Source organism: Rhincodon typus, chromosome 4 (assembly GCF_021869965.1).
Source record: "Rhincodon typus isolate 14 chromosome 4, sRhiTyp1.1, whole genome shotgun sequence".
In the NCBI taxonomy this organism is placed as follows: Eukaryota; Metazoa; Chordata; class Chondrichthyes; order Orectolobiformes; family Rhincodontidae; genus Rhincodon; species Rhincodon typus.
Genome location: NC_063335.1, coordinates 113,806,267 through 113,827,288, shown reverse-complemented (window position 1 = coordinate 113,827,288; position 21,022 = coordinate 113,806,267). Strand labels below are relative to the sequence as shown.

The window sequence follows — 21,022 nt, the reverse complement described above, 5'->3', positions numbered from 1 at the left end:
TGCAACCTGGCACTGTAATGGGACTGTAATAACCACCTCTCTACAACTTGGCACTCCAATGGGACTTTAATAACCACGTCTCTGCAACTTGGCACTGTAATGGGACTGTAATAACCACTTCTCTATAACCTGGTACTGTCATGGAACTGTAATAACCACCTCTCTACAACCTGGCACTGTAATGGGACTATAATAACCACCTCACTACAACCTGGCACTGTAATCAGATTATAATAACCACCTCTCTGCAACCTGGCACTGTAAAGAGACTGTAATAACCACCTCACTACAACCTGGCACTGTAATGGGACTGTAATAACCACCTCACTACAACCTGGCACTGTAATCAGATTGTAATAATCACCTCTCTGCAACTTGGCACTGTAAAAAACCTGTAATAACCACCTCACTACAACCTGGCACTGCAATGGGACAGTAACGACCAAATCACTACAACTTGGCACTGTAATGGGATTGTAATAACCACCTCTCCACAACCTGGCACTGTAATGGGATTGTAATAACTGTCTCACTACAACCTGGCACTGTAATCAGATTGTAATAACTGTCTCACTACAACCTGGCACTGTAATCAGATTGTAATAACCACCTCTCTGCAACCTGGCACTATAAAGAGACGGTAATAACCACCTCACTACAACCTCGCACTGCAATGGGACTGTAACGACCACCTCACTACAACCTGGCACTGTAATGGGACTGTAATAACCACCTTGTAGCAATGAAGTGGTGGGGTGAGGGATGTAAAGATGGGTATCGTTATGACGGGTGAAAGGAGGGGGACAAGGTGTGAGGAGTGAGGGAATGGGAGTGGGGTGAATGGTGGGGAGATGGCAGATGAGGGGAGGAGCATGAGGTGGAATGAGTGGCGGAGGATTTGGGTGGAAGAGTGAGTTGTGTTGGATAAGGTTGGGGTGGACAGTGGTGTGTGGGGTGAGGGGTGCTGGGTTGGGGGTGGGGTTTCAGAGGGGTGTGCACTGACCGCTCTCTCCCCTTTCGGCACTTTCTTCATGAAAGTTTTCTCAGCATCATCGATCCACAAGATGGAGGGCTGTAGGAGCTTCGCTACCTTGGGTGGGAGGGAGAGAGAGAGTGTGTGTGAGAGAGATAGAGGCAGAGAGATTGTATGTGAGATCGACAGAGTGAGGCAGAGAGTGTGTGTGAGATCGACAGAGCGTGTGTATGTAAGAGAGAGAGAGTGTGTGTGTGTGTGTGTGTGTGTGTGTGTGTGAGCGAGGCGAAGAGATCGTATGTGAGATAGAGAGAGTGTGTGTATGGAAGAGATAGAGAGTGTGAGATAGAGAGAGACAAGGTGTGTGTAAGAAAGAGAGAGAGAGACAGACAGTCAGAGAGACAGAGAAAGAGACAGAGAGAGGACAGACAGAGAGACAGGGAAAGAGATACAGAGGGAATGAGAGAGACAGAGTGTGTGTATGAGAGAGAGAGAGATTGACAGATAGAGTGAGATAGAGTGAGATAGAGTGAGCGAGAGAGAAGAGAGAGAGAGAAAGAAAGAAAGAGAGAGATAGCGAGAGAGAGTATGAATAGAATGCCACACCACAAATTGTTGTCTGAAACTGGTTAAAAATTTGTGATATTAGTGATTGTACTGGGACTGTGCTGGGTCCCAGCATTCTCTCTCCCCTCTGTAAAAATAAAATCAAAACTCTGTGGATGCTGGAAATACTGGAGAATACTGGAGAAACTCAGCAGGTCTGGCAGCATCTGTGGGTCACATTGTCACAGGAAGTTATAAAGTCATTCTGGGGATTAGGAGAAGTCCCAGATCTGATGGTGCCCACTGGTTGACAAAGGCTTGAAGCCACGGACACTGCATACTCTGTATCTGAGGATATCCGAGCATCAGTTAACCACAAAAACTCTTTCTTTGAACCAAGTTCCACTATAGTAAGACTGACAGCTCCTTAAAGGAGCCCTGTAACTCCAGCTAAAACCCGACCAATGAAAAAAAAAAATTCGCCTCACATTCCTAGTTCAGCTGTGGCCCACTGTCTCCTCACAGACACAGAAATCACAGAGAAATCTCTCTTTATAAGTTCTCTTCATACTTAATTCAACAATAACCTACACTTCTGTATCTTAATTTAACTATCATAAATTGTGAATAGGAGGGGGCGATTGAGGGAGGGAGAGACAGAAAGGGGAAAAGAGCAGGGGAATTGTCCATTTTCAAGCCCAACAGAGCCCCCATACCTCCCCACTACCTATGTCAAACTGTGCAAGTTCCTCCCAATCCCTGTTCCTGAATTCTACACTACGTTCTCTTTTTCTTGAGTGAAGATCGAAGAGAAGTATTCATTTAACATCCTTCCAATATCCTGCGGCTTTACACATAGGCTGCCCCCTTGGTCCCTAATGGGCCATACTCTTTCCCTGGTTAACCTCTTCCCTTTAATGTAATTTAATATTTACAAAATATCTTAGGATTTTCCCTAATCCTGTTCACAAGTCCTTTTTCATGCCCCCTTTTTGCTCTTATAATTGCTTTTATCTTTGTTTTCCTTATGTTTCTGTTTCATACTTGAGATTCTGTACCTAGGTATCTTGCGTTTCCTATATTCCTCTACAGCCGCAGCTGAATTGCTCTCCTTGAACTTGGTAAAAGCTCTTCTCTTCTTCCTCATCCACTCCTGAATTGTCCTAGACATCCAGGATTCTCTGAACTTATTGCTGCTACATTTCCCCCAAAAGGAAATATGTTGGACCTGTACTCTCCCCAGCTCCTTTCAAATGCCCCCTATTGCTCTGCTGTAGACTTACCTACAAGGAGCTGTTCCCAGTTTACTGAGGCCAGATCCTGCTTTATTTTAATAAAATCTACCTTCCCACCATCCTTTTCCTTGTCCAGAACAAATTTGAACCGTACTGTGTTGTGGTCGCTGTCGTTAAAATGTTCCCCCACTGTCACATCAAACACTTGTCTGGCTTCTTTCCCCAGAACCAGATCCAGCACTATGCAGTACCTTGTTGGGCCTTCTATTATTGATTCACAAAAACTCCCCTGGATACATTTCAAGAAATCTGTCCCTCTAAACCCTTCACACTATGACTATCCCAATATAAGAAGGGAAAGTTGAAATCACCTATAATTACCCAATTTTACTCTTACACACCTCTGTGAACTGTCTACATAGAAGGTTTACAAGAATTATCTCGGGATGAAGAGCTTGTCATATGAGGAGCGGTTGAGCACTCTGGGTCTGTATTTGATGGAGTTTAGGGGGATGAGGGGGATCTGATTGAAACTTGCAGAATCCTGAGAGACTTGGATAGAGTGGACATGGAGAAGATGTTTCCACTAGTAGGAGAGACTGGGACCTGAGAGCACAGCCTCAGACTGAAGGGAACAACTCTTTAGAACTGAGATAAGGAGGAATTTCTTCTGCCAGAAGGTGGTGAATCTGCGGAACTCATTGCTGCACAGGGCTGTGGGGGCCAAGTCATTGAACATATTTAAGACAGAGATAGATAGTTTCTTGTTTGGTAAGAGGATCGAGGGTTACAGGGAGAAGGCAGGAGAATGGGGTTGAGAAACATATCAGCCCTGAGCGAATAGCTGAGCAGACATAATGGGCCGAATGGCCTAATTCTGCTGCTATATCTTATGGTCTTTTTGCCAGAGAATCAGAGCTCCTGGGATCCTCCCAAGATTCAAGGGGAGAAGGGGCAGAGAGGGTTTGTGAGAGAGATGGAAAATAAGACATGGACAACTAAGTGAATGTAACCTGGAGGAGACAGAGTGAGAGAGATGGAGAGAGATGGAGAGAGAGAGAGAGAGAGAGAGAGAGAGATGGAGAGTCTGAGAGGGAGAGAATGAATGACGGACAGTGAGCCAGAGACAGAAATAGGATTTAGATTTCAGTTTTGATTTTATTGTCACACATACTCAAGTACAGGAATACAGGGGTACAGTGAAAAGCGTACGCTGTCGCAATTCTCTGGTGCCATCTTAGAATATAAAAGACAGGATTAAAAACAGATGAAAGAATAATCTGTTAAATAAAAGAAACAGCCAAAAGAAAAGGAAATGTCCAGATCACTCCCCCGCCCCCACCATGGCTCCTCGCTGCCATAAAAACAAAGTCACAAAGTCCACCCCTCAGTCTGTGAACGCTCAGGTGCCCTGGGTCCCACACACAGCTGGAACGCAGAGAGAGAGAGAGGGAGAGGGAGAGGGAGAGAGAGGGGCGAGAGAGAGAGAGAGAGAGGGGGAGATGGACAGAGAGAGAGAGAGAGAGGGAGAGGGAGAGAGAGAGAGGGAGGGAGAGAGAGGGAGGGAGAGAGAGGGAGGGAGAGAGAAGGACAAAGACAGAGCGAGAGACGGATACAGAGAGAGAGACAGAGACAGAGAGGGGGAGAGAGAGAGAGAGAGGGGGAGATGGACAGAGAGAGAGAGAGAGAGGGACACTGAGAGACAGAGACAGAGAGAGACACAGAGAGACATACAGAGAGAGAGAAGAGAGATAGAGAGACAGGGAAAGAGAGAGACAGAGATTAAGACAGAGAGGGGGAGATGGAGAGAGAGACAGAGACAGAGACAGAGAGAGACAGAGAGGGACACTGAGAGACAGAGGCAGAGAGAGAGAAAGAGATAGACATCAGAGACAAAGAGAGAGAGAGTGAGAGAGACACCAGAGACAGAGAGAGAGAGACAGAGAGACAAAGAGAGAGAGACACACAGAGAAACAGAGAGAGACAGACAGAGAGAGACAAAGAGAGAGAGATGGAGACAGCGACAGAGAGAGAGAGATTGAGAGAGACAGGGAGACATGGTGAGATGGAGAGAAAGAGAGAGAGAGGGAGAGACAGGGAGAGAGAGAGGGGGAGAGAGAGAGAGGGAGAGAGAGAGAGATAAAGAGAGAGAGAGAAACAGAGAGAGAGTGAGAGAGAGAGAGAGAGAGATGGAGAGATAGAAAGAGCTGGGGAGTGTGTGCCAGTGCTGGGATCGGACTGGACTGGGGAGCCATCATGTGGTTGGAAAGCAGATGGCACCCTCTACATTCTGTTAAAAATAAGTTCCTTCACTCAACAACGTCACCACTGACAATCAGATTAGAGTCATAGAGTTATATAATGTTAGTGTGTGTTTTTGGAACTGTGCCCAACCCAGCCCAGTCCAGTTCAGGCCAGCTCAGCTGTTGTGGTCCCCAGATTCAACAGAATCCCCCTGCAATGGCCCCACAGCATGTCATTACTCCATTACCCTGGCCCTCCTCCCACTTCTGTTCACACTGAGTCCCTTCAGCCCATCACCAAGCTCATAGCATTGCTCTGAAACTCTCTCCTGGGAACCTGAACACTGAACAGGAACAATAGCCAAAGGCCCTGAGGCCATGGAGCAGGGTGTTTTTGGGTAGCTCTGTCATAGGTGGATTGAATGGCCTCCTCTTACATTTATGGAGTCATACAGCACAGAAGAAGCCCTTTGGCCCATCATGTCTGTGCTGACCTATCAACACTCTCCCCCTTTCTAGTGTTGTGGTCTTGAACATTAGACATTTCAAATCCTTGACACAAATTGTATTCAGAACCTTTCACACATTCTACTGGCCCCTGGACCCAGGCCTTATAGACCCCCAATCCCCAGGCACTACCCAGCCCTCCCAGTCAACTAGTAGCTCCCTCCATCCCCCACAGTCCCCGAGTTCCAGTCCACAGTAATCCTCAGCCTCCTCCTGCCCCCACCCCCTGTCTCCCCAGTCTTTAAGTACCCCCCCTCAACTTGAGCTGCCCTACCTTGAAGACCATGTGCAGCATCATCTGCAGGCCACCTTTTCCTGGGTACTTGCCCGCGATGTTCTTTGCTGTCAAATCAAAGAGTGTGGCACAGGTCTCTGTGCAGATACTGTGCACCAACATCTTCTTGCCCACTCCATGGGGACCAGCCAGAAGGATGGACTTCACCAGGGGAGCTTTCTCATGCAGTGGCTGGGAGCCTACAGAGAACAGAACGAGAAAGCAATGGATCTCTATTGGTCAGGGAGAGCTGGCTGGCTGAGGCTAGGGAACCAATCAATGAGTGGGTTACTGTGGGTGGCAAGGCCCAATCAGGGGTGGGGGTTGGTGGTTATGCAGTTTGCTGACTGTCACTGATAATGCTGCAGTGACAAATGGGCAAGTTGGCATCCATACTCAGCCAGCTGGGTGGGAGGAACAGAGAGGTCACTAATTGTTTGGATGGTGCATGTCTGGATGGAGTTGAGGCACAAAGGGATCACAGACACAAATACACCAATCACTGAATGGTGCAACACGAGCTACCAAGGCCAGAATAAAAGAAAATGCAAACTAAGCATTAGCCTTTATTCTAGAGGGACAGCATCATAAAGTGGGTAAGATCTGCTCAACCTTTTTCAAATCTTGGGTAGACCACACTTAGAGTACTCTGTGCCATTCCGGTTGCCATATTATAAATTGGAAAGACTACAGAGAAATTTTATACGAATGATACCATAAATATGTGGAAGTAAATATCAAGAAAGGATTGGCAGCCTAGGTCCACTCTTCCTTGGGAAAAATCAAGACAGGTGACCACGTGGTAGCCTTTAGAAAAGGCTTTGATTGAGTGATCAGAATGAACGATGGAGTGGGCTGGAAGGGTTTCCATTTGCTTCTGTTTTCTATGTCATTGTAGATGTTCCAAAGGTGCATTATCTACAATATTAATTTATAATGACTGAGCTGGAATGTATTAATTCATTAATTGAGAACTTCATTGGCTGATGTGAATGTTGACAAGGCCCTGGGACTGAGTGAGATACATCCCAGAATTCTGAAGGAAGTGCAGGTAGGAATTGTGGGAGCACTGGCCACAATCTTTCAGCATTCCCTGGACTCAGAGGAGCTGCCAGAAGTTTGGAGAATTGTAAACATTACAGCCTTGTTCAGGAAAGATTGTAAGGATAATCCCAGCAATTGTAGACCTGTCAGTTTACCTTCAGGGATGGGGAAGCTTCTGGAAACAATTAATCAGGATAGAATCAGCAATCACATGGAAAAAGGTGGGATCATTGGGAAGAGTCAGCTTGGATTTCTAAAAGGGAAATTGTATTTAACTAACTTACTGGAGTTTTTCATGTTTTAGTAAAGGCAGAGTAAGTTTAGAAATGTTGTGTCTCAAGGCAGTCGTTAGCGATCACAAAATCAATAAGTCTGATCACCCACTCAGGAAATTCTGCGTCACTGGTCATAGGACCTTTGGGCCCTTGTGTAGCTGATGAGCCCTATCCTAGGGCCACATTTCCCAGCACACATTTAGCAGGTGTTTCCAGGAGGTGGAAACAGTCCTTGGCCTCAGGATCACTGATATCCCAGGAGTGTGGGGCAAGGCTGGAGGCCTTCAACTTTAATGCTAGGAGTACCAGAGGTAAGATGGATGAGTTAGGGGTATGGATTGATGTGTGGAATTGCAATGTTGTTGTCATTGCAGGGGCATGACTGATAACTCAATATTCCAGGGTATAGCATCATAAGACAGGGCAGGGGAGGGTGTAAAAGTGGATGTCGTGTTGTGTTGTTAATTAGGGAATCAGTGACTACAGTAAGGAGGGATAATATCTTGGAATGATCTTCAAATCTGGCTTTTAGGGTAGAGTTTGGGAATAAAATAGGGGGCGGTCATATTGTTTGGAATTTATTATTGGCCCTTAAACGGTCAGCAGGCAACAGAGGAGCAGATATGTAGACAATTCACAAAGGTGTGTAAAAACGGCAAGGGCGTAATTATATCAATAGGTTTCAACTGGCAGGTAAGGTCAGGGAGAATTTCAATATTGGCTACAAATATATCAAGGGGAACACGAGAGTCTTTTCTCTTGCTCTGAGTATTTGGAACTTGTTCCCTACATGGTCCCCTCACTATCTCCCCTCACTATCTCCCCTCACTATCTCCCCTCTCTATCTCCCCTCTCTATCTCCCCTCACTATCTCCCCTCACTATCTCCCCTCACTATCTCCCCTCACTATCTGCCTTAACACTCTTCCCTCAGCATCAACCCCCTCCCCTCAGCACTGACCTTCACCCCTCAGCACTGACCTTCACCCCTCAGCACCGACCCCCTCCCCTCAGCACCGACCCCCTCCCCTCAGCACCGATCCCCACCCCTCAGCACTGACCCCCTCCCCTCAGCACTGACCCCCACACCTCAGCATTGACCTCCTCCTCTCAGCACTGACCTTCACACCTCAGCACTGACCCCCACACCTCAGCACTGACCCCCTCCCCTCAGCACTGACCCCCACACCTCAGCACTGACCTCCACACCTCAGCACTGACTCTCATACCTCAGCACTGACCCCGTCCCCTCAGCACTGACACCCACCCCTCAGCACTGACACCCACCCCTCAGCACGGACTCACGCCTCAGGGATAATTTTTCAACACTACCTCCCAGACATAACGTTCCAGTACTGATCTCTCACCCCAGACCTGAGCCTTCTGCACTGACCTCTCACCTAGAGTTGACCGTTCAGTAGACTCTTGCCCACAGCCGGTAACAGAGCGCGATGAGCACAGTGTGACAGATTTATATGGGAATTGTGACAAGTTAGTCACTGGGACACACCTTTGAAACATGGAGGGCCATGGCTGCTGTGTGTGTAAGAGACTGAGTGGATTATCTCTGCCTTTTAAGCTGTTCCTTCTGAAGATACCAGCTGGTCTGGAGGTGCCCAGTGGGCATGAGCTGAGAGAAGGTGTAACCCAATCGACCACTTACCCAACGGCAGGATGGCATACATGGTGATGATCTGACGGATATCATAGAGCGATGGCATTGGGTTGATGTTGGCATGGAGGAGAGTGCTCCCTAAGTAACTGAAATCTCCTGTGAAAACATAACCCAATCAATAAGTCAGGAGGTGATCAGAAAAGAGGGTGAGAATGGGGTGGAGGAACAGTCAGGGGCAGGAGAGGGGGTGGAGGGAATTCAGGGATGCAGGAGAGGCTGGTAAATGATTCCACAACCAGTGGATCAGATCTAAGCTTTGCAGTCCTGCCACATCCAGTTGTGAACGGTGGTGAACAATTAAACAACTCACTGGAGGAGAAGGCTCCACAAATATCTCCATCCTCAATGATGGAAGAGCCCAGCACATCAGTACAAAAGATAGGGCTGAAGCTTTCACAACAATCTTCAGCCAGAAGTGCCAAGTGGATGATCCATCTTGGCCTCCTCCGGTGGTCCCAAGCATTTCAGATACCAGCCTTCAGCCAATTCAATTCACTCCATGTGAGTGGTGTGGCTACAAGAACAGGCCAGAGGCTAGGAATTCTGCAGTGAGTAACTCATCTCCTGACTCCCCAAAGCCTGTCCTTCATCTACAAGGCACAAGTCAGGAGTGTGATGGAATACTCCCCACTTGCTTGGATGGGTGCAGCCCCAACAACACTCAAGAAGCTTGACACCATCCAGGACGAAGCAGCCCCCTTGATTGGCACCACACCCACAAACATCCACTTCCTCCATCACTGATGCTCAGTAGCAGCAGTGTGTACTATCTACAAGATGCACTGCAGAAATTCACCAGAGATCCTCAGACAGCACCTTCCAAACCCAGGACCACTTCCATCTAGAAGGACAAGGGGAGCAGATACATGAGAACACCACCCCCTGCAAGTTCCCCTCCAGGCCCCTCACCATCCTGACTTGGAAATAGAGCAATAGAGTCTTAGAGTGACACAGCATAGAAACAAACCCTTCGGTTCAACTTGTCCACGCTGACCAAGTTTCTCAAACTAAACTAGTCCCGTTTGCCTGTGTTTGGCCCATATCCCTCTGAACCTTTCCTATCCATGTACCTGTTCAAAAGTCTTTTAAATGTTGTAACTGTAGCTGCCTCTACCACTTCTTCTTACAGTCCATTCCACATACAAACCACTCACTGTATAAAAAAGTTGCCCCTCAGGTCCTTTTTAAATCATTCTCCTTTCTCCTTAAACCAATGATCTTTAGTTTTGGTAAAGAAAGACCTTGGCTAGTCACCCCCGATTATTTTATAAATTTCTAGAAAGTCACCACTCAGCCTCCTACACTCCAGGGAAAAATGCCCCAGCCTATTTTGTATGTCCCTATAACTCACCCCTCCAGGCTGCACAATATATCGCCATTCCTTCACTGTTGCTGGGTCAAAATCCTGGAATTCCCTCCCTAAGGACATTGTGGGTCAACCCACAGCAGGGGGACTGCAACAGTTCAAGAAGGCAGCTCATCACCACCTTCTCAAGGGGCAATTAGGAATGGGCAAGAAATGTTGGGCCCAGCCAGCGATACCCACATACCAAGAGTGAGGAAAAGAAAACAGTATTTCCTTAAAATAATCTTGACCCAATCCCAGGTTTGCATGAGATCCTCACAAACCTCCCATCATATCAGTGTTTGATCTTCGGGACAAAGGTCATTGGTCAAATAAACAGGAGCCAGAGGGAAGAGGTTTGGGCTGAAGGTGAGAAGGATAGTGGGATAGGAAGGAATGACAGTCAATGAGCAAGAGCCACAGTCAGACACTCACCTAAATAACTGGCCAAAGGAACCTGTGGGGCTGCCTTCAACAATCCCTGTTCAATCAACTCATCGCACAGAGAGTTCAAACTCCTAAAACACAAAGGGAATACAGTCACAGGCTCCAGACTCCCGTAGGAAAGGAGCTCTCAACATCCTCAACACCAGGCTTTTTAAAACAATCTCCTTCCCATTGTGTGTGAAACACAGCAGTCAATGAGTAAACAGCAAGAGCCCATACACCAATGTAGTAATAATCATATAATTTGATACTTTGCAGCTGGTTGGGGATAAATCATTGGATCAGAGAGCGCAAGCACTGGATTACTGTCTCAAATGGAAGATGGCAACAACATTGTGCCATTCCCTCAGCACTGACCCCCCCCAGCAGTGCAGCACTCCATCAGCACAGACCCTCCGACAGTGCGGCGCTCCCTCAGCACTGACACTCCGATGGTGCGGCACTCCCTCAGCACTGACCCTCCGACAGTGCGGCGCTCCCTCAGTACTGACCCTCTGACAGTGCGGCCCTCCCTCAGCGCTGACCCTCTGACAGTGCGGCGCCCCCTCAGCATTGACCCTCCGACAGTGCAGCGCTCCCTCAGCACTGGCAGTCCAATAGTGTGGCACTCCCTCAGCACTGACCCTCCGACAGTGCGGCGCTCCCTCAGCACTGACACTCCGATGGTGCGGCACTCCCTCAGCACTGACCCTTCGACAGTGCGGCGCCCCCTCAGTATTGTCCAGCCATTATAATTGGAACCGTACCAACGGGATTCTGATTATGGTCTGTCATTGATGTGGAGGGGCTGATGTTGGACTGGGGTGGACAACGTCAGAAATCACATGATACCAGGTTATAGTCCAACAGGTTTATTTGAAATCACAAGTTTTCAGAACCTCAGTCCTCCTTTAGGTGTTAGTGAGAGAGGCAGTATCAGACACAGAATTTATAATTAAAAGATCAAAGGGTCACACCACTGATGAGGATGTACTAAACAAATCTGAGAAGCTGTTAAATCTTTAATCAGTTAGATGGTTTTAATTGACTAATATATATATGTACATCCCCAAATTCCTTACAAGTCACTGTCCTGAGAAAACTGAAGGTTTTACCAGTGTAAAGAAAAGGTGACATTTTGAGTCAGACAATGCATGTTAGGTGTGAGACTTTGTTTAGAATCTGTTTGTGTTTTGGTTTGGAGTCAGACTGGTTTTATTTCTAAAGTAGGAATTTATAAAATACCACATTGACTGACTGTCTATAAATAGTGTACTTTTTGAACAAAATAGAATGAATTTGCAAATACAAATTCACCCCATAGATTTACATGCATTTGTCAAGTGATGCTTAACATCGCTACAGTGCAGTAAGAGGCTATGTGGTCCATCGAGTCATCTGCAGAACATCCCACCCAGACCCATCCCCACCCCTCACCCTATAATCCCACGGCTAACCCACATATTCCTGTACACTAGGGGCAATTTAGCACGGCCAATCCACCTAACTTGCACATTTGGATTGTGGGAGGAAACCAGAGCACCCGGCAGAAACCGAGGTAGATACTGGGAAAATGTGCAAACTCCACATAAGTTTGAAATCGATTCTGGACCCTGGTGCTGTGAGGCAGCGGTGCGAATCACTGAGCCACCATGCCACCCTGTCCTCCCATGTAGTGTAAACGTTGGTTTTCATTCTTAAGTGGTATTTTTGTGAATTGTCCCGATGAGAGTGAGATGAAACGATTTGACAAAATGTATCTTTTTTTCAACAATATTCACAAGCAGATTTATGATAAATTGAATTGAAGTTCCAGCAGCTAATGTGACAGGATTTAAAGCCAGGTCCTTAGGCCTCTGGTGTACTTCAATGACATTACCACCCCATTTTCCCCATAGAGTCCTCGACCGTGTGACCCTGTCTTCCCAATGGTTTGAATAGTTAGGGGAGAGGGTGGGGAAATAGTCCTGTCACTGGACGAGGAATCCTAACACACCCGTCCCTACTCCCCAGGTTAATGTTGTGGGGACACAGATTTGAATCAGATGGACACATTTGATTTCAATCAAAATCTGGAATTGAGAGAGCTCCTCTGATGGTGACCAGGAAACTACTGTCAATTGTCATAAAGCCCATGTGGTTTACTCATTATGTGAATCCTTATCCATGGCAGTGAAACTGAGCTCTGGTCATGGAGCCTCAGTCCTGATCCCAGGGGAGCTGGACTCTCTCACCGCGAGCCATGTTCCTGTTGGGAATGGAGTCAGGAACATGCAGTTTCTGGTGACAGAAGATGGGTAGTGGTACTGACAATGTAGACAGCATTCACACTGAAACCCTGGGATCAGACTGTGCTGTCCTTCATTTGATGGGCTTTGAATTTTTTACCTGTTGGCTGTGAAGTCCTTTTCCTTCTTCTTTGATCCTTTTTCTTTACCTCTGGCCTAAAGAGAAATGTAACAGCACCGTGTCAGCTCTCACTCAGTCAATATGGAGTGTTCATCAGACAGTGTCAGGTACCTGTTCCTGTGAGACTTTCAGATAATGGTCTCATTAAGTTATTAAGTTAGTGATCGTTGAGATTAATGGGAAGAAACTAAATTCCCACTGGATGAAGTCTCATGTTTTCAGGTTAAACTTGGTCAAGGAAACCTCCTGCTGATTGTTGCTTACCGTCCTCCCTCAGCTGATGAATCGGTACTCCTCAATGTTGAACAACACTTAAAGAAAGCACTGAGGATGGTAAGGGCACAAAATGTATTCTGGGTGGGGGATTTCAATGTCCACCACTACGAGTGGCTCGGCAATAGTACTACTGATCGAGCTGGTCGGGTCCTAAAGGACATAACTGCTAGACTGGGCCTGCGGCAGGTGGTGAGGGAAACAAAAGGAGTAGCACCAGGCATACCTGAAGATGAGGTGTCGACCTGGTGAGGCCACCAAACAGGACTACTTGCACGCCAAACAGCATAAGAAGCAAGTGATAGATAGAGCTAACCAATAGTGAAGGCAGCATTTGGTACGCTTGCCTTTATTGGTCACTGCATTGAGTATAGGAGTTAGGAGGTCATGTTGCGACTGTATAGGACATTGGTTCGGCCGCTCCTGGAATACTGTGAGCAGTTATGCTATTGGAAGGATGTTATGAAACTTGAAAGGGTTCAGAAAAGATTTATGAGGATGTTGCCAGGGTTGGAGGGTTTGAGATATGGGGAGAGACTGAATATGCTGGGGCTATTTTCCCTGGACTGTCGGAAGCTGAGGGATGACCTTATAGAGGTTTATAAAATCATGAGGGACATGGAAAGGATAAATAGACAAGGTCTTTTCCCTCGTGTGGAGGAGCCCAAAACTGGAGGGCATAGGTTTAAGGTGAGGGGGAAAGATATAAAAGGGACCCAAGGGGTAACTTGTTCATACAGAGGGTGGTGCATGTATGGAATGAGCTGCCAGAGGAAGTGGTGGAGGCTGGTACAATTACAACATTTAAAAGACACTTGGATGGGTATATGAATAGGAAGGGTTTATAGGTATATGGGCCAAATGCTGGCAAATGGCAAATTAGGGTATCTGGTCAGCATGGACCAGTTGGACCGAAGGGTCTGTTTCCATGCTGTACATCTCCATCACTCTATCACTCTATGACTTTAATCCCACAACCAGTGGATCAGATCTAAGCTCTGTAGTCCTGCCACATCCAGTTGTGAATGGTGGTGAACAATTAAACAACTCACTGGAGGAGGAGCCTCCACAAATATCACCATCCTCAATGATGGAAGAGCCCAGCACATCAGTGCATAACATAAGACTGAAGCTTTCGCAGCAATCTTCAGCCAGAAGTGCCGAGTGGATGATCCATCTTGGCCTCCTCCAGTAGTCCCCAGCATCACAGATACCAGTCTTCATCCAATTTGATTCACTCCATGTGATATCAATACAGTGGCTATAAGAGCAGGTCAGAAGCTGGGAATACTGCAGCAAGTAACTCACCTCCTGACTCCCCAGAGCTTGTCCACCATCTACAAGGTACAAGTCAGGAGTGTGATGGAATACTCCCCACTTGCCTGGATGGGTGCAGCCCCAATAACACTCAAGAAGCTTGATACTATCCAGGACAAAGCAGCCCCTGTTTGATTGGCACCACATCCACAAACATCCACTCCCTCCACCACCAACGCTCAGTAGCAGCAGTGTATATTATTTGTAGAAATTCATGAAAAATCCTTAGGCAGCACCTTCCAAACCCATGAACACTTCCATCTAGAAGGACAAAAGCGGCAGATACATGGGAACACCATCATCCGCAAGTTCTCCTCCAGGCCCCTCACCATCCTGACTTGGAAATGCTCTCCTGCAACCTCTTCTATTAGGCAAAAGATACAGAAACCTGAACACATGCATGAGCAGGTGCTGGAACAGCATCTTTCTGGCCGTTATCAGACTGTTGAAAGAACTCTAGCCTCAGATAATGTAACCTGCAATGTAACCTGTATGCCTCTAAGTCTTTTTGATCTGTACATCCTTTGTTTGCTGTGATCTGCCTGTACCGCTCGTAAACAAAGCTTTTCACTGTATTTCAGTACACATGACAACATATCACAGAACATAGAACAGTACAGCACAGTACAGGCCCTTCGGCCCATGATGTTGTATCGACTTATTATCCTATTCTAAGATCAAACTACCCTGCATACCCTACATTTTATTATCATCCATGTGCCTATCCAAGAGTCGCTTAAATGTTCCTATCGCTGTTCCTTCAGCGTCACTGGGTTAAAATCCAGGAATTCCCTCGTTAAGGGCATTATGGGTCTATGGCACATGGACTACATTGATTCAATAGGCAATTCACTGCCACCTTCTCAAAGGCAACTAGGGATGGGCAATAAATGCTGGCCCAGCTATGGATACCTACTTCCAATAAATGATTAAAAAAAAGGTGGTGAAATATGAATTGAAAAAAATTTGGGAAAAAACTGGCCTAATGTTTACCAAAAAACCACTGTCAGTTATCCTAAAAGCCCATCTGGTTCACTAGTGTCCTTTCAGGAAGGAAATTTGCAATCCTCACCTGCTCTGGCCTACACTTGACTCCAGAACCACAGCAACATAGCCTCTTAACAGCATCTGAAATGTCCAAGCAAGGCACTCAGGGATAGAGACAACTGGGGGGGGTTGAGTCATTGACTGGGCCAGACAATGGCACCCATGTCCCATAGAAGCATAAAATAATTTCAGATGGAGGTCGCGACAGAACAAGGGCAAGTATAGCTTGACCATGTATTGGTGATAGTAGTGGGATAGGGAGGAGAAGGTGGGATGGAAAGGTTAACAGAGAGAGAAAAGATGGAATGGGGAGATTAATGGAGAGAGAGAAGGGGGGATGGAGAGATTAATGGGGAGAGAGAAGGTGGATGGAGAGATTAATGAGGGGAGAATGTGAGGTAGAGGGTTTGATGGAGAGAGAGAAGCTGGGATAGACAGAGCAGCTGGAACATACATGATAGAGATAAGAGCTCATTGGGACAATTGACAATGATTTAGTCACTGCTCAGATGATACCTTTTTGGGTTTGGCTTTTGCTTTGGGAGGTTCACTGAAATCCCGCTCAACTGCCATTCTCAAATTCCTCAACTCTTCTCTCATCAGCTCATCCACCTGTTAGGGTAAGAGGGCAGGAGGTTAGTGTCAGTCATAACAAAAAGAAATACCATTTGTTTGCCTTCATTTTTGGACCATGGACTAAAAAGAGAAGATACTGCTTTAAACTAAGGAGACTGTGCAAAGAGATGGCTGCAGTTTTAAAAATCATCTTTACTGGAGCACACTGAGTTGTGTAAAATGTTGAATTTTCCTGGAACAGTGAGAGCAGAAACAGACTCCACAGAATCAAAAGGGTTCTAAACTAAGGGACAACTGTTTGACAAGTAAGTTTGTTTGGCCCCTGGCTAAGTCACCATGGCTTGTGTAGGCCCAGTGTACCAAAGAAAAATTCAGCCTACAAAATGAAAACAGCAAAATCTCTCTCTCTCCTTTTTGGAGGCACCAAAATGTCACCAGCCAGCTGTCTTCCACTTTTTCTGAAAATCCCCCACTGAAGAAGGGATAAAACACCTTTAAAAACAGTGAAAATACAAATTCTCAATGAGTGAATGAACGAGCCCGTTGGTGTGCAAACAAATCATTGACAAAGAACTAAAAGAAGTAACCATAAGAGAACAACTTATCAGCTCCTCTGCTCCAGCATGGTGCTATTGAACTGTTTTCCTGAATTTGTTTTCCTTTTCTAGCCTTAATATATGGGTAGGTTTGTTTGTGAAGGAGGAATTTAAGAGGGGTAGATTTTAAAGAATAAAGCGTTATACCTCAGCAATTCATATTTCCTAACCGCCACTGGACAAAGACAATGTGTTCAGAATTTCCTTGTGAAGTACCAAAACCTGTTGGTCATTTTCTTTTAACCTGAATCATCAGTCAAGAATATTGGGGATTTCAGACATGACACTTGGAGCAAATTAGGTCATACACCTCATCACATCTGCTCCAACTTTGGATAGTTTGGCTAAATGTTTTGCATGGGAACAATGGGATTTGATTTCCAACACAGTACCCCAGTGGGTTGTGAACATGTTTGAGGGCTTGTGGCTGGGCTGTTTTGGAACAAAGACAACATCAGATTGGGTGTGGTGTTACTAAGTGACAAAAAGATAAAAGAAAACACCAGTTTTTGTACTGTCAAATGTAAGATGGCATTAGAAACTACTAAAACCTTCCTCTAGGCAAAGTTGCCAGTGATCCCAATAGTCAGGTTGATGGATTGGCAAGCAAGCTTGAAATGGGGTTACCTTGAAGGTTTTAGAGTAGATTTGTAGCTCGGGTTGTGGATGTTGTGGTAGGTTGTCTCACCGAGCTGGTTCATTGTTTCGCAGACATTTCATTACCCTGCTGGGTAACATCATCAGTGCAGCCTCCGATGAAGCACTGTTGTGTTTTCCCGCCTGTTATTTAAACTCTGGAGTCTGTTGAGCTGGATTACCTCACTTCCGGTTTTCCTTCGCAATGGAGTGTATATGTGGCCTATTTCTATGTGTTTATTGATGGCTTCCTTCATGCAATACCAGGCTTGTAGGAATTCCCGTGCTTGTCTCTGCTTTGCCTGTCCCAGGATCCTGGTGTTGTCCCAACTGAATTGGTGGTTTTCCTTATCCATGTGGATGGAGACATGTGAGTATTGGTTGTGTCTTTTTGTAGCCAATGTATGTTCGTGTACCCTTGTGGTTAATTTCCTTCCTGTTTGTCCAATGTAATGTTTGTCACAGTCTCTGCAGGGAATCTTGTTTATAATATTGGTCCTGTCCATAGTGGGTAGTGGGTCTTTGGTTCAGGTGAGCAGTCGGCGAAGGGTTGATGTGGGTTTGTGTGCTACTCTGCCCAGTGGTCGTAGGATTCTTGTGGTCAGTTCCGATATGTTCTTGATGTAAGTTAATGTGATGAGTGTGTCGGGGCGTGTAGTAGCTTCCTAGTGTCGTTCGTGTAATAGGCATCTTCTGACCCAGTGTTTCGGGTATCCATTGTCACTGAATACCTGGAAGAGGTATTCTTCTTCTTCTCGGCGTAGCTCTGTGCTGCTGCAGTGTATTGCTGCCCGGTTAAATAGTGTTCGCACGCAGCTTCGTTTGTGTGTGTTAGGGTGGTTACTGTTGAAATTCAGTACTTGGTCAGTGTGTGTACCTTTCCTGTGTACTTTTGTTCGGAATTCCCCATTTGTCCTGCGTTCTACCATGATGTCCAGGAATGGGAGCTGTTTGTTCTTCTCCTCTTCTCTGGTGAATCTGATCCTGGTGAGGGTGTTGTTTATTAGTTTGTGTGTCTCCTCTAGTTTGGTCTGTTTAATAATGATGAACGTGTTGTCCATGTAGAGTATCCATAGTTTTGGTTGGATTAGCGGAAGGGCCATAGTTTCAAGTTTCTGTATTACCGCTTCAGCTATTAGACCGGAGATAGGTGATCCCATGGGTGTCCCGTTGATCTGTTCATATATTTGGTCGTTAAAGGCGAAGTGGGTGGTGAGGCACAGGTCCAGTAGCTTCATCATGTTGTCTGTGGAGATGGTGTCACTAGGGCCTTGTTCTTGTTGCGGTACCTTGTTGTCAGTGTTTCTCTCACTAGTGGTATGTCTATCGATGTGAATAGGGCAGTAACATCAAACAATACCATGGTCTCGTCGCCATCTATTCTTATGTGCTTGATGGAATTGAGGAACTCCTGGGCTGAGTGGATTGAATGGGGTGACTTGCTGAAGAGGTGCTTTAGGCTCCTTTGTAGTTCCTTGGCTAATCTGTGCGATGGAGTGCCTGGCAGGGAGACTATGGGTCTGAGGGGTACTTCTGGTTTGTGCACTTTCGGGAGGCCATAGAATTGGGGGGGTGTTAGTTCCTTCAGGTTTCATTCTTAAGAAGTCTGTTTTGTTGATGTCGGGTCCGTTTGAGTCTCTTTAGTGTGCTGAGAATCTTGTTGCTCAGTGGTGGTTTCGCGTCTGTCTGCACTTGCCGGTATGTGTTCTCATTGGTGAGTAGTGCATGTGCCTGGGAGGGGTAGTCCCACTTATTTAGTATTACTGTCATGTGTCCTTTGTCTGCTGGTAGTATTGTGATGTTCTTGTCCTTTTTCAGTCCTTCTAGGGATTTCCTTTCAGATGTGTTGAGAGTGTTGTGTTCGCTATTTCTGGTCAGTGTCAGGATCACTGTTTGTGTTTCTTCATTGATGCTGTTGGTCCTCAGTGTGGCTTCCAGTGTGGCTAGGAATTCTGTTTTGTTGACGTCTCTGTAGCTGTAGTTGAGTTCGTGAATGAGAACAGCTTTCTCTGTGACTGTCAGTTTCCTGTCTGGAAGGTTTCTTATCCAGGTGTCTGCTCTGTTGTTATTTTTGTGGGTTAGTTTGGCTAGTTTTTCCTGAAGGGTCTGTCTTTTCCTGGCTCTTGTGGTCTGTTGACTGATGTTGATGGCTTGTTCTAGGTCCGTTATCCAGTTTTCGTTGGTAGCTTCAAGGAATAAAGATTTTTGGCGCATAATTTCTCTGTTATATCTGTGGAGCCGGTTGTGTGCATCGCTGATCATTACCTTTACCATCCTGCGGCCGTTGTATTCTGCTATTTTGCGGGCTTGTGGGTTGTTGATGGGGGGTTTGTATCTCACATTGCCTGGTTCCTGAGGCATCCATGTAGGAAGTAGAGTTGTTCGCGGGTAGTGCCCTGTCGTTTGGTGTAGTACATTGCAGCATGGTAATGAAATGTCTGTGGAACAACGAACCAGCTCGGCGAGTCAACCCACCACAAAATGGGGTTACCTGCCAGGGCTACGAAGGTAAAAATGAAAGACTAACACAGCACTTGGGCTAATGGGATTTTCAGGAAGAACCAGAAAGTGAGACATCAAAATCAGTTCCTTTTGAGTTAGAGATAAAACAGATTGATCACGAGGGAAGAATAAGGAAACTAGAGATACGACAGAAATATAAGGAAAGAGAGTATAAAACAAAACAGAACTTGATTTGTGAAGGGAAAGAGAATAGAGTGAAAGAATATAAAGTTTAGAATGACACAGTTAAGGAAACGAGACCTCAGAAACCTAACAGGGCTCAGTTATAGAAAGTTCTAGTTATATTTTACAGTCCAGTCAGGAAATGTTTACAATTGTCCACGTCCCATCAGAATTGGAGGGAAAGGATGCAGTGGCATTCTTCATGTCATTTGAGAAAATAGTGAGTCTGTGGCAAGGCCTACACAATGTAATGAGCTACAAAGTCAAGCAGACCAGAGTAGCGGACAAAAATATATCGCTAAAAACCAAAAGAACTGCAGATGCTGTAAATCAGAAACAAAAACAAAGCTGTTGGAAAAGCTCAGCAGGTCTGGCAGCATCTGTGGAGGAGAAAACACAGTTAACGTTTCAGGTCCGGTGACCCTTCCTCAGAACAAAAATATATTGCTCCCTGATGCACGCAGTGCATTTTATGTTCGGTGTGAACAGACACCGAGGCCTGGGCTCGGACAGTGAGGCCTGGACTCGGATAGTGGTGTTTGAAGAAGAGTCCTACCTGAAGTCGAATCTCTTTCTCCACCTCCATCCTTTTTTCCTCTTTCTCCAGTTCCACATCGTGTTTCTGACGGAGGTTGGTGGATTCATCCCGGTCCCTCCACACATCTGTCAGAAAAAACACACAATTTAAACTGCATCAACATCCTGCTATTGTTACTAACATGTCACATATAGCAAACTTTCACTCCCCTTTCATTTCACACTCAACCCAGAAGGTTCTGACACACACTGCACTCTCCCCTGACTCTGACAACACACCTACACCCAAGTGACCAATAAAACAGGACATTACCAGTGTCAACACTAAGTGTGAACATTCCCCTAGTCTCACTGCAGACACACCCCCACAGTCTCACCCCCACAGTCTCACTGCAGACACCCCC

The 21,022-nt window shown here is 46.1% G+C and overlaps 1 protein-coding gene across 1 annotated transcript in view; it reads right to left on the bottom strand.

The window, feature by feature from the left end:
- Nucleotides 1–21,022, bottom strand: part of LOC109926093 (dynein regulatory complex protein 11-like) — a 44,271-nt gene that overhangs the window by 12,625 nt on the left and 10,624 nt on the right. The window contains exons 5-11 of the mRNA XM_048596204.1: nucleotides 20,638–20,744; nucleotides 16,105–16,200; nucleotides 12,931–12,986; nucleotides 10,552–10,634; nucleotides 8,760–8,867; nucleotides 5,779–5,978; nucleotides 1,004–1,090 (exon numbers count right to left, since the gene is read on the bottom strand). Coding sequence (XP_048452161.1) covers nucleotides 1,004–1,090; nucleotides 5,779–5,978; nucleotides 8,760–8,867; nucleotides 10,552–10,634; nucleotides 12,931–12,986; nucleotides 16,105–16,200; nucleotides 20,638–20,744 — 737 coding nt within the window. The remainder of the gene's footprint in view (nucleotides 1–1,003; nucleotides 1,091–5,778; nucleotides 5,979–8,759; nucleotides 8,868–10,551; nucleotides 10,635–12,930; nucleotides 12,987–16,104; nucleotides 16,201–20,637; nucleotides 20,745–21,022) is intronic.